The 13,126-nt window shown below is 39.9% G+C and overlaps 1 protein-coding gene across 2 annotated transcripts; it reads left to right on the top strand.

Moving 5' to 3' along the window:
- The first annotated feature begins 1,506 nt into the window (after positions 1-1,506).
- On the top strand, positions 1,507-12,201 carry LOC114466612 (UDP-galactose translocator-like). 2 transcript variants are annotated; one of them, XM_028452191.1, is made up of 6 exons: positions 1,507-1,727; positions 4,133-4,315; positions 4,389-4,540; positions 5,690-5,812; positions 7,691-8,238; positions 11,886-12,201. In XM_028452191.1, the coding sequence occupies exons 1-6, from the start codon at positions 1,673-1,675 to the stop codon at positions 11,911-11,913; spliced, it is 1,089 nt and encodes a 362-aa protein (XP_028307992.1). In that variant the 5' UTR covers positions 1,507-1,672; the 3' UTR covers positions 11,914-12,201. The 2 variants fall into 2 exon arrangements, with proteins under 2 accessions (XP_028307992.1, XP_028307991.1); XM_028452190.1 differs by lacking the exon at positions 11,886-12,201 and adding an exon at positions 8,994-11,054 and having other exon boundaries at positions 1,508-1,727.
- Positions 12,202-13,126: the final 925 nt, after the last annotated feature.

Genomic DNA, 13,126 nt, shown 5'->3' with positions numbered 1-13,126 from the left:
TAAACTAAACCTGACTTTAACCTGACTGTTTCCATGAGAACTGCTGTTCCAGGATAAACTCAGCCCGTCTATCAGAGAGGTATTCCATAAAGGAGGTTTAACAAACTCTGAGTTTATCCATAAACTCTGGGTATCCAATTCCAGTACAGCTGGTATTAAGTGGGTCAATCAACCCTGAGTATGTAAACCTTGGGTTACTTACGTGCACGTGCGATAAAAAGCCATCATCAATGGATTGACGATTACACAAACTACCATGGTAACCACCCAGAAGAGAGTGATTTATTCACCCTGATGGGTGAAATAAGCCGGATGGCTGCATAGAGAGCCCTCCCGTCACGTCAGACGTCAGTAGATGTTTTAATGCAGATCAACCTCTCAGTGTCTTTCACTTAATGATCTGTATCCACAATGTAAGAAATAAAACTACCGTTTGCACAAAAAAAAAAGTAAAGCAACACAACATTAGTAATGATGTGAGCACGTCTGTCGTGTGTGATGTTACTAATGTGTTTTAGATAAAAGTTTCAAGGTTCATTAAAGTGTTCAGAAACGGTGTTCAGGTGGGCGGAGCCAGGTAGAAACCCAGGGTTTCTTCGATAAAACCTGTCAGCGACCAGGTTTCGTTCATGGTCAATGTTGCCATGGTGACATACTCAGAAAAGAACATACCTCCTGTTTAGGAATGGGATACTCATTTGAGCCCGAACATACTCAAGCGTTTGAACATAACTCGCTTTATGGAACTAATTGACTATTGACTAAGAATTAAAATATTGATCAGAATTAATCTTAAATATTTATCACAAATTATTTTTTCCTGTTATTGTAAAAGAAAAACGAAATTTAAGTAATCTGATGCGGAGTGAGACCTCCTTAATCAGTTTAATCTTTGACCACCAAAGGGTAGCCTTGTCTTTATAAACAGAAAAAGGGGCGGGGCCAGCAGGCAGCCAATACAAACAGGAAACGATAAAAAATGATCGTCTCAATAAATAAAAAGAGGTCTCACTCTAACATTAGATTATGAAACAGCAGTGAAACAAAAATTTGTTTGGATAGATACATAGATCCTAATCTTTAAATAGCTTATTAACAAAAGTTCACATTTAACACCAATCTATGCCGTTTATTGTATTTTAGTAGATTTGAAGACAAAGACAAATTTTATATATATATAACTTTGCAGGTCCACCTATCACTCGCCTAAACTGGCCAATGAGGGGCGCTGTGTCTGAATAGAATGACAGTCTATTCAGGACTGGGACTGTGTCAGGATGTCCATGTGGACTAAGGCGCCCGACTCAAGAATTCTTCCTTTCGCTGCAAAGAAAAAATATATATCTGATAAAAGCGGTGACACGGTGAAAACACAGGTACATTACGCTTATGTAGAAAACGTCTGGAAAACGTACCCATAGTCAATTAGGCTATTGATACGTTTCCGTATCAATAAACACTTCCTATTTTATTTGACCTGATCAGAGGTCAGAGTGAGTCCTCCTGTTTGCTCGCCGCTCTTTGTGTTTGTAGTCCTCCGGTTGTTCTCGCTTTGCGGCTGCTCGCTGCGTCCACCCCGGCAGACAGCTGTCCTCCTCCTGCTTCGCCACTCACAGCGCGCCGGAGGTCGGAGCTCCGGCTCGGAGCTTCCCCACCGACAGCGGAGCTCACAATGTCCACAGAAAGAAGCAACAAAGAGGCGGCGGTGGGTCGGACTCAGGGCTCCGGTGAGTCAGTCCTGGATCCACCGGTGTAACGAATCTACCGGTGTCCGTTTTACATGATAGAAAGCTTCACTCTGACGGTTAAATGTTTTTTTTTTAAATCATTCCACACACATTTGTACATTTTAATATCATCTAACTGGCACATCAGAGACTTTATGAGCTCATATATGTAGCAGAATAAACTATGTTAGCTTCCTGTTAGCATACTGAGACGTTCAGGTTTGATCAGTGAATTTGACTCGAACACACACATCTCACAGAAGTGTTTAATCTGTTTTTCATCATCATCATCATCATCATCATCATCATCATCACAAACTGCGGATTCCTCAACAACGGGTTGTTATTTTCCCGAATCGTTGTCCTTTACAAACGTCACTAGCAGTCACATCCGGTCACTAGATCACTCGGAAACCACCGAATCCGTTTCACCGTGAGCAACGCTGACTTTTCTCGGCCTCTCGGGCTCTGTGTCCGGGCACAAATATATGTGAATTTTAACTGTTACAGTGCTTTAAAGGTTAGTTTGGTTTGTTTACCTAAGCTAACTCACTAGTTTGTAGTTTATTCACACTGTTAACTAGTTTAAACCTGGCTTAACCAGTGATTGCTGCTGAAGTTAGTTCTAAAACAGAGCAGGTTACACAGGTGTGTCAGAGCTGCTGACGTGGACACGCACACAGTTTGTTTAGTGGGCGGGGCAAAGAGGCTGAATAACAGGTAAATAAAACCAAACACACCCTCATCTAGTTTCAGTTCTAAGTCACAGATGTATGAAGAATAGATCTGAGGGGTTGGCCTAGTGGTTAAGGACGCTGGGCTTGTAATCGGAGGGTTGCCGGTTCAAGCCTCACCGGGGCCGTCACTGTGGGATGCTGAGCAAGTCCCTTAACCCCGAACTGCTCCCCAGGCGCCGCAAAATGGCTGCCAACTGCTCCTCAGGGATGGGTTAAGTGCAGAAGACAAATTCCAATAATGTACTAACATTACATGGCCGATTTAATCTTAAATAAAACAGGTTATGTTCAAACTCTGAGTATGTTTAGGTTTAAATGAGGGAAACTCTGAGTATCTCATTCCTAAACGTGAGGTATGTTCTTCTGAGTATGTTACCATGGCAACATTGTCCGTGAACTAAACCTGGTCGCTGGCAGGTTTTATCAAAGAAACCTTGGGTTTCTACCTGGCTCCGCCCACCTGAACACCGTTTCTGAACACATGAATGAACCTTAACACTTTTCTCTGAAACACATTAGTAACATCACACACCACAGACGTGTTCACATCATTAGTAAGGTTGTGTTGCTTTACGTTTTTTTTTTTTTTTTTTGTGCAAACGGTAGTTTTCTTTCATTTTTTTTAATTTTCTTATGACATTTTTTAGGACGTTGAGATGACTCTGGTGACAATATTACATTAAAAATCAATATAATTCATTAGATATCAAGCGGCTGTCACTGTCTTTATATCCAGTATAACAGGAGGGCTCTCTATGCAGACATCCTATGCTGCTGCCACGCCTCCTCAAACACATTTTATTCATATTATTCACCGCTCGTCACATCACTGAAGCAATAAAGTGATGAAGCGACCAAAAAGTGTGACTAATTACGGGTGATTTAAGCCACAATAGTCACTGAATAAATCACTCTCTTCCGTTTGGTTGTCATGGCAGCTCGAGTCATCTTCGATCCATTGATGATGGCTTTTTATCGCGCGCGCGCGCGCACGTCAGTAACCCAATGTTTACATACTCAGGGTTGATTAACCCACTTCATACCAGCTGTAATGGAATCAGATACCCAGAGTTTCCCATCGCGGGATATGTTGACCCAGAGTTTATGGATAGACAGAGTTTGTTAACCCTCCTTTATGGAACACACCTCTGTTCCTGTCAGTGTTGCGATCAAATATATAAACATAGTGACCCCTGCTCTAAACTCTCTGTGATTGGTCGGTTCCTGTAAAGCAGGTCAAAGGTGTCTCTGCTCTAACATAGATCTATCTATCTGACTGAAACACATTCATAACTGCCAATATGCAGACGTGGAGCAGTGAGGAGGAGCAACAGCAGCATGTGGATGTTTGTAAGCTCACAGGAAGAAGAATCTTTCCGATAAAACATATCTTCCAGCGTCTTATCCTGACTTATATTATTCAAACGTATGATTAATATTCAGTTAGTCTGAATTCTTTGTACCTTAAGTCAGCTGAACATTATGAACTTTGGGGTTTTATATTTATCAGGAAAAACCAAAACTTGCTGTGCCCTCCTCTCTGATAGGCTGTGTGTCCTCTTCTCTGATTGGCTGTGTGTCCTTCTTTCTGATTGGCTGTGTGACCTCTTCTCTGATTGGCTGTGTGTCCTTCTTTCTGATTGGCTGCCCATTCCTCTGTGTGTTTAGCTAACAGTAAGTTGAAGTACGTGAGTCTGGCGGTGCTGGTGGTCCAGAATGCATCTTTGATCCTCAGCATAAGGTACGTACGAACGTTACCTGGGGACAGATTCTTCTCCACGTCGGCCGTGGTCATGGCTGAAGTTCTGAAGGTTCTGACCTGTGTGATCATCCTATTGGTTCAGAGGAGACGTGAGTCACACTATCATCATTAACACTGTTATTGTTATTATTAATAATAACAAGTGTGTGTGTGTGTTTTCAGTGAGTGTGTGGTCCACCTGTTCACACCTCATAGACTCTGTGGTGCTCCAGTATAAGGAAACGTTGAAGCTCTGCGTTCCTTCTCTGATCTACACATTACAGAACAACCTGCAGTACATAGCCATCTCCAACCTGCCCGCTGCCACCTTCCAGGTCAGTATGCTAATGTAGCTAACAGAGCTAATGTAGCTAACAGAGCTAATGTAGCTAACAGAGCTAATACAGTGAACAGAGCTAATACAGTGAACAGAGCTAATACAGTGAACAGAGCTAACTTAGCAAAGACAGCTAATTTAGCAAAGACAGCTAATTTAGCAAAGACAGCTAATTTAGCAAAGACAGCTAATGTAGCTAACACGTTAATGTAGCTTAATGTACAGAGATAATGTAGCTAACAGAGCTAATGTAGCTAACACCACTAATGGATCTAACAGAGTTAATGTAGCTAACACAGCTAATGTAGTTCATAGAATTAATGCAGCTAACACAGCTAAAGTAGCCAACAGAGCTAACACATCTAATGTAGCCAACAGAGCTAACACATCTAATGTAGCAAACACAGCTAATGTAGCCAACAGAGCTAACACATCTAATGTAGCAAACACAGCTACTGCAGTTAACGCAGGTAATGTAGCCAACATCGCTAATGTAGCTAATACAGCTAATGTAGCTAACAAGACTATTGTAGCTGTCAGTACCCCATCATTTCACGGGCCTGATAGATTTGGATAATTTCAATGCATGCAGAAAACACGTCTCCATCCGGCCAGCCTATTTTACAGCAGTTTGTGTATTATTTAAAAGGTTGAAACCCTGTTATTTAAAGATAATTACAAATTTACGTTTTGATAGAAGTCAGAATTATTTTGGTTTTTATCTTATTTCTGTTTGGTTTTTGATTGTCAACGTTGTGTATTGTTTTTATCCATTTTGTTTTATTTTTTATTAACTATAGAAACACCACATATTTAAATGTGTACTATTAAAATATTTAACAAACATCGTATGGTCAGCATAGATTCAAATATCATGTCCCAGGGTCTCCGTCGTAAGGATTGTGAGTGAAGGAAGTGACGTAGTCTACGCACATGCGTTGAAAGGATCTGAAACTATCGGTCCGTGAATGGATTGGGCACTGACAGTAGCTAACATGGCTGATGTAGCTAACACGGCTAATTTAGCTAGCAGAACTAATGTAGCTAACATAGCTAATGCTGCTTTCAGCATTGTTTTCGTTTACTTTCCTTTACATAGTTACACAAAGTTACCTGCAATCACTTACTTAAAGCTCCTCCCCCTCAGGTGACGTACCAGCTGAAGATTCTGACCACGGCGCTCTTCAGCGTGATGATGCTCAGGAAGACTCTGTCCAAGGTTCAGTGGGTTTCTCTGCTGCTGCTCTTCCTGGGAGTTGGCATCGTACAGGTTTGGACCTCCTCCACGACATGACATGACAGACGTCACATTAATGCTGTGCGATATAACGATATATATATATATATATATGGTAGTGTGATATAAAACCGTGTAGTGTACGATATAACCCTCGGTGGTTTCTGTGTCTAATTTAATGTGTGTCTGTAGTTAAAATATGATGATGCTAGCAGGCGAATGTTAGCATCACCCAGAGATGTTACTTTACACCAACGTGGTGTAGTCTTGTGTAGCCACCATCAGCTACTGAAGCCACACCCACTGGTCAGATCCAGCCTAATTCTACATCATTTAACACCAGACACAAGCGTTAAGTTCGGAGTAGGGTTGCCACCTTTCAGAAAATAAAATAAGGGACACCCAAGGGACCGTGAACACAAAATAGAACCATTTGGACGTAGAACAGTGTTTCTCAAACGTTATTGCCCCATGTACCCCTGAGCTCATGTTATGCATGTTCTATTAGTGTCTGCAGGCTCATCTAAACTCTTTCCTCTCTCGTCCAACATTAACCTTGAATTTTGGCCTTTTTATTCATTTATTTCTGATTTTTTTTTTTTTGCTCGTTTTAGAATTTAAACTTCACCTTCTGGTGTATTTTAAAGAGTTGTGCAACAATTTATGATTGATGGTTATAAAAAAAAAAAGTCTGAACGCATGTAAAAAAAACAAAATAAATCTACAATGTTGAAAAATAAACTCATATGTCAGTGTACCTCCTGAAAGGTGTTCATGTATACCTAGGACCGCGGTCTGCAACCATTATTCTCAAAGGAGCCATTTTTCCTCCTCTCACCTGGATTAAAATCCTTCCAAAGTAAATGAAGACAATATAGTGTAGAAAATTCTATACATAGTTACAATTGTTGAATAATATTATTAATTATATATATATATTTAGTTGATGTATTTGTGGAACTTGCATTTGATAACACATGATTATGTCGGTTAACACATAACAATTGCTAATTTCTTGCAACATATCGAGCATGAATATTAATTGGGCACGTTGGCAGGTCCTACGTAGATCCAAGGAGAACCCCTCCTGCATTTATTTTGTGTGTGACGGTCTGACCAACTTGTCTAGTGTTCTGGTCATTTATGTAAATACGGAACAAACAGCGTTTCGTTTTGGCTCAGTACGGGACTCACCATTTAATGACCAAATAGGAACGATTCCGTATTTTAAGGGACGGGTGGCAACCCTAGTTTAGAGACACAAAGATGCACTAAATGGATACTGTGGTATGTGGAGGTGAAACGCTGCTTTTTTCACCCAGATTGGGTCATCAATCAGTCTGATTACAAACTGTGTCACTACAGCCAATATGACTCTTCCAAGATAAATAGCTGCAAACCTGTCTCACAAATGTTAGTGTTAATTCATTTCCTGCTGCTCTAGAAGGACTTTTAAAGATAGAACCTGACCAAACCTTTATCATATTTGTTCTGTGATGCAGTCAAATTCACTACAGGTACGGTTTAAAACCATAGTAGTGGACATTATTGGTGGTTTTTACGCCCCTTGGTGGCATTTCCACACATTTACAAATCAGAACACGTGACAATATTTGGAGCAAAAGTCACAAATATTCCTTCATTGAGAAGATTCTTAAAGAAGTACTAGTTATTTGGGGTTTTTTTTTATTTTGTTTATTTTTATATACAGTAAAATATATAATTAACAGCAATTATTCATTTATTTCATGTGTAATTTTAAGTAAGAAATATTATATTAGGATATATATCGTCATGCTATAAATTTATTACCTATATCGTGATATAAGACTTTGTCCATATGGCACAGTAGTATGTCACATGACAAATTTATATTCACGTGTGTGTGCTAATGCTAATGATCTATTTCAGTTGCAGCAGGAGGGGAATAAAGAATCAGTGGCGAGTGGCGCGGCTCAGAACTACGTGGTGGGTCTGGTTGCCGTGGTGATCAGCTGCCTGTCATCGGGTTTTGCCGGCGTTTACTTTGAGAAGATCCTGAAGGGCAGCTCAGCGTCTGTGTGGCTGCTCAACGTGCAGCTGGGCGTGTTTGGCACCACACTGGGTGCCGCCGCACTGTGGTGGAATGACGGCGCCGCCATAGCAGAGCACGGCTTTTTCTTCGGCTATACCAGCGCCGTGTGGTGCGTGGTGGGCAACCAGGCGTTCGGGGGACTGCTGGTGGCTGTGGTCGTCAAGTACGCCGACAACATCCTGAAGGGCTTCGCCACTTCCTGCTCCATCGTGGTTTCCACGGTGATGTCGGTCTACCTGTTTGGCTTCCACGTGGACATCCTCTTCATGCTGGGGGCGGGGCTTGTGATCAGCGCCGTTTACATGTACAGCCTCCCCGTGACAGACCCCTCCCCCCTTGCTACCTCCTCCAGCCTCAGCGAGGAGATGACAGAGTTTCTACCAAAGTCAGTGGTGATGAAGTGTGCTTCTACTTTCTGTTTGCCCCGTTCCCTCCACACACGACCATGAGTACTGACTAGTTTAGAGTATCAGATCGCAGTGTTTAACTGGTGATGTGAAGCTCCACCTTGTTGGTGATGTTTCTCCTCAAACTAGTCGCTACTCAACGTCAGAGAGCGTGACTTCAAACATCTTCCTCTCTACGTGATGGGCTGTAAGAGTGGGCGGGACAAGCTTTTGTTTTAAACCTATCAGAGAAGAGAGAAGGCGGATTCTGACTTTTTTTTTGATTGATGCAAAAAGAGTTCAGTCAGTGTTTCTGTTTGTAACATGATTATAGTAACACATCAAATAAATCTTATGTTTATTAAATAATAATATTACAGTTAATAACATCATGTTTTGATATCAATTATAATTTGTTCAATATTAAGATTAATTATTTAATCAAAACTAATATGTAAATGATTGAACTCTTTTAGATAAATAAACTATAAACATTATGTTTATCAATAAGCTCCGCCTTCTCACTCCTCCCACTAACACAGGGTTCCTCAACTGGTTTCTTTCAGGCCTCCTTCAAAATAAAGACAGATTTCTATTTTTAAATGTCCTCATCAAACACTAAGAAACATGTCTACGACTCACCTTTGGGTCCCCAGCCTCCAGTTGAGAATCTCTGATTCAAGCTCCGCCTCCTGCTGACCTTCACTTGACCTTCTGGTGACCTCTGACTAACCTACCTCCCTCTCCTCCTCAGAGCTTCAGAGGGTGTCGCTCGTCCTCCTCCTGCTGTCCAGGTCTCAGACTGATGGGAGGCCTCGCCCCCTGACCTCTGACTCCGCCCCTTCCCGCATCTGCCTTAACGCCTCTCTCTGAAGGAGCGACGCCTTATGCCGACGTTATATCACTGAGTTAATGTTAACGTGTGACCTTTGACCTCGGCGTGCGTTATGTTTTTTTACGCGTTACGTTTACGACTCAAGCAAAAATGTTTATTTCAGCCGTAGATCAAGCCTTTTTTTTCATCACTTTTTTCTCGAGGTTTCCAAACTGTTTGCTCACACTGCTGCTGTCGCAGACTTCCACCACCAGATGGCGACACATGACATTTAATGCTGTGGATCCATCGGTTTCTTCTGCGTTTTTTAAATTTTTAATATCGCGATGAACTGATCCAAAGATCGAAATTAGGTAAAAGCTGAGAAGCTTTCATGTCTCCGGTTTGTAAATGCCGAAGTTCATAATTTAAATGAAGTTGAATCGCTCGGGTTTTAATGTAAGGATTGATTAAGTTCACATTACGTTAACAAAATGAAATAATGGAAACATCTGAAGGAAAGCTTTGCTTCTTTTATTCTTTTGTTAAATGTGTTTCTTATGATTAGTTGAGCTGATGCGAGCTTTGACCACCAGAGGCAGCGTTGCATGTTGAGCTTGTGGATCTGGAGCTTTTTTTTTTCTGGGTTTTTGGGTGAAAACGTGACGCTGGGTGTTTGTGTTGGGTGCCTTTTCATTTTTTTTTTCCTGCGTGTTCACAAGCCAAATGTTCATAGTCGGCTCTGATTGGTGGACCTTGGAGTGTGTGGCGGGAGGGGGCAGAGTTAGCCTAGCTCTGTGCTCGTTGATTGGAGCACTTTAAACCTGTCAATTATTCTGTATATGAAGCTCTCATTGGTCTGGATCGGACCATTCGAATGTTTATGTGTGGGTTATTTTATTATTATTATTATTATTATTATTATTGGTGGTGGCTGGAGGCGTGGCTTGTTCCCGTCCAATCAGCCGCTTTGATATTGTTTACAATGTTTGTTTGTTTTTTTTTTGGGGAATGTTATTTTTCTGTCTGCTTCAATCAAAGGGAAGCGTTGAGAAAAGACCAGCGTACAGGAAGGTGTCAGGTGACCCCGAGCAGCCAATCAGCTCTCAGAGAGAATGTCTCAGCTGGCTAATGCTAGCACTTGTTTGGCTAATGCTAATAGATATTTTTCCTTACACTGAGTCTTTTGTCGTAGCTAAGCGGAGAAACATCTCAAACCTTCAGGACCAAGTTAAAGCCACGCCCCCATCATGAATCCTTCATACGTCACTGACGTAAATAGAGGATCTTCTAAGGTGAAGTTGTACTTTAAACATTTACCTGTCTCTGATTGGTCGATCAGGATCGTCTTGTTTGCAGTTGAAGGATTTGATCATTAGTGCTGAGTTGCTAACGTTCGCCACATCGCTAACTTTAGCCACATTTAAGAAAAGTGGATTTCCATTGAGACGGGACTTTTTCCTTCAGTTTTTGTCCCTTAAGATGAGACGTGACGTTAAAAGCCGACCTTTTCTAAAGCTGAGTCACCGCCTGCAGCCACTAGGTGGCGAGGGACGCAAAGCAAGAGAAATCCGAAGTTCAACGATGTGACGTTTGTGTTTTGGTGAAGGATAAAGTTGAATGAATGAACGATGTTAAAGTTTATCTTCTCAGCGCTGAAATCAAACTGTGAGGACGGAGACAAACGAGGTGAATTTTACTTGATTTGTTGATTTTTTTTTTGGGCAAAAGGAGAAAGTTGAGATAAAAGAACATAAATATAAATGTTATTTTTTGTTGGTTGTGTTACAGTCACTTTTTTAGTTTGGCCCTGCAGCAGCGCCACCTGCTGTCTGTTTGAGACACTGCACAAGATGAGGGGGGGGGTGCCCCCTGGTGGGTGGCTCGCTGTCCGACTCCGTTCTTCTTCGTTGGTTGTTTTGTGTTACTGGGTGACGCGGTGTGTGTTTGTGTAAATACTTTTTTTGGTAAATTTTTATATAAATTACGCTCTGAACCAAACACTGAGTCTTTGTCTTCTTGAAACAATGTTTTCATAAAATCTTAAGGAGGAAATCAAAAGTGTTCTGAATAAAAAACAATAAAACAAAAGATCACAACAGCAGGAGAATTAATGTCTGAAAAACAGATATTTAAATACAGTGAGTGGTGTGAAATTAGTCTGTATGCAGACGATGATTGACTTTTTATTTAAATCCGACAAATACGTCCAATTTAACGTCAATAGTCATCCTCGTACAGAGATCTGTTGAGTCAGCAGGTGAGAGTAAAACATTTCCAAATCAAAATGAATATCTCGAGCCTGGGAGAGGAATGTAAAGCCTTTTATTTTGAAATGCTTAGATAAAATAGCGCACAGGTTCTCACAAGGCGGGGCCGTACCAGGAGCAGAGCTCTGATTGGTCGAGCTGCTCGTTACGTTGCCTCACACTGGGACCACAGGTCGTCGACAGCCAATCACATCGCAGAGCCTGTTCATCAAATATTCACATTTAAATACATAGCGATGTGGACCTTTTATTGTATTCTAAAATTAAGACAATAATACTAAAATTAACCAATGAATCACTACATTAGAACATTAGCTGTGACGTAGCATTCAAAAAACAGGAAGTGGCTAACAGCGTTCACACACATTGATAAGGTAAGTTATGTAACGTGCACGTAATGTATATTTTTCGTTCTTTTTTATGTCAGTGTAACTTGATATATTTTCAGCTCATTGTTTTCCTCCGTCTTTAACGTCCCCTTAAGGTGTGTGTGTGTGTGTGTGTGTGTGAGATGAACCCTGAAGTGTGTGAATCTAAAACTCTTCGTCCTGTGTTTCTGCAGGTCTGAGGAGAAAAAGAAAGGATGCTGAGTCACCAAGAGCAGCGCCATCATCAGGACACGCCCACACCGCTGTTAATCAGAACGCAACCTGCTTTGAAGCCACGCCCACTCACAGGCTGGAATCAAATCCCTAAAATGTCCAATTTTTAAAATATAAATATTTAACTTTTAATATGACATTTCAGAATAAAAGCACATATGTTTACCTCGCACAAGGTTTTAAAACATTATAGGTTATGGTGTTTCATGGTGGGTTTTTCCCAATGAAGCAACTTAATAAAAACACTTACACCCTTTCAAAATAAAAAGTCAGACCTTTCACTCCAAAGATAAGTGTTATTTTGAAATAATGGTTCTAATTATATGGTTATGTTGATTGTGAGCAAGGGAATAAAAAAAGGATTGTTTTATAATTTTTCTAAAATTTCAAATTAATTAATGACTTATTTCAAAATAAGTCTAATTTCTGACTTTTTTTTTCTTTCATCTTCAATCATGTTTGTTTGTATCCTCTTTGTTTTTTAAATGAAGCAGCTAAAAATAGTTAATTACAAATTAAAATGTTGGATTATTTTACTCCAAAAACATTTTTTAAAAACTAACATTTTCAGTATTAAAGTGACATATTACACAAACTCAGGTAGCTTTCAGCCATTTCAAAATAAAATGTTATACATTTATTATTTAGGAGAAAATGTTCTTGAACCAAACTATTCCATAGGAAGACTATTTTTACTTTTCAGTATTAAACAAATAATGTGAATTTAAGATAAGATATGTTAGTATTTTCAAAATATATATTTTTGTCTTTTATTTGAAAACATTGTTCGCCTCTTTTTTTAATGTACAATGATTGTTTTCAATGACACTACGAACTACAGTATGTGTAAAATAAACATAAAAAATAAAAGTGTATTATCTTTAACATGGTTTCAAAATAAAATGTTTACAACTTATTTACTTTTTCTTTTTAAATTGTGTTTTTTAGTCTTTTTATAACCATTTGAGAGGTTTGATGTTCCTGTCAGTGTTTTTTTTTTTTTGTGTTTCTGCTGCTCTTTGAGAAGTTTAGAATTTCTTTTTAAATCTTTAAATGCATTCTTTAACTTTAAAAAATAAAAGTCAAAATAGTTGTTCAATGCATGCTTTTATTGTGAAGATTTACAAATAAGTGCCTGTGATTCAGTGAAACTAAACTAAAGCTTTTGAATCATCAAAACCTTAGTCTGAGTGGCTGTGGG

This window comes from Gouania willdenowi, chromosome 7 (genome assembly GCF_900634775.1).
Source record: "Gouania willdenowi chromosome 7, fGouWil2.1, whole genome shotgun sequence".
Taxonomy (NCBI): domain Eukaryota; kingdom Metazoa; phylum Chordata; class Actinopteri; order Blenniiformes; family Gobiesocidae; genus Gouania; species Gouania willdenowi.
Note: the sequence above shows the minus strand (reverse complement) of the source record. Positions and strands in the feature narration are given on the sequence as shown.

What these genes read in the sequence shown, in the direction of transcription:
- LOC114466612 (XM_028452190.1), top strand. Translation starts at nt 1,673, where the DNA reads ATGTCCACAGAAAGAAGCAACAAAGAGGCGGCGGTGGGTCGGACTCAG. An exon ending in TGGGAGTTGGCATCGTACAG is followed by an intron (nt 5,813 to 7,690) that starts GTTTGGACCTCC and finishes GATCTATTTCAG; the next exon opens with TTGCAGCAGGAGGGGAATAA. An exon ending in ATGACAGAGTTTCTACCAAA is followed by an intron (nt 8,239 to 8,993) that starts GTCAGTGGTGAT and finishes TCTCCTCCTCAG; the next exon opens with AGCTTCAGAGGGTGTCGCTC.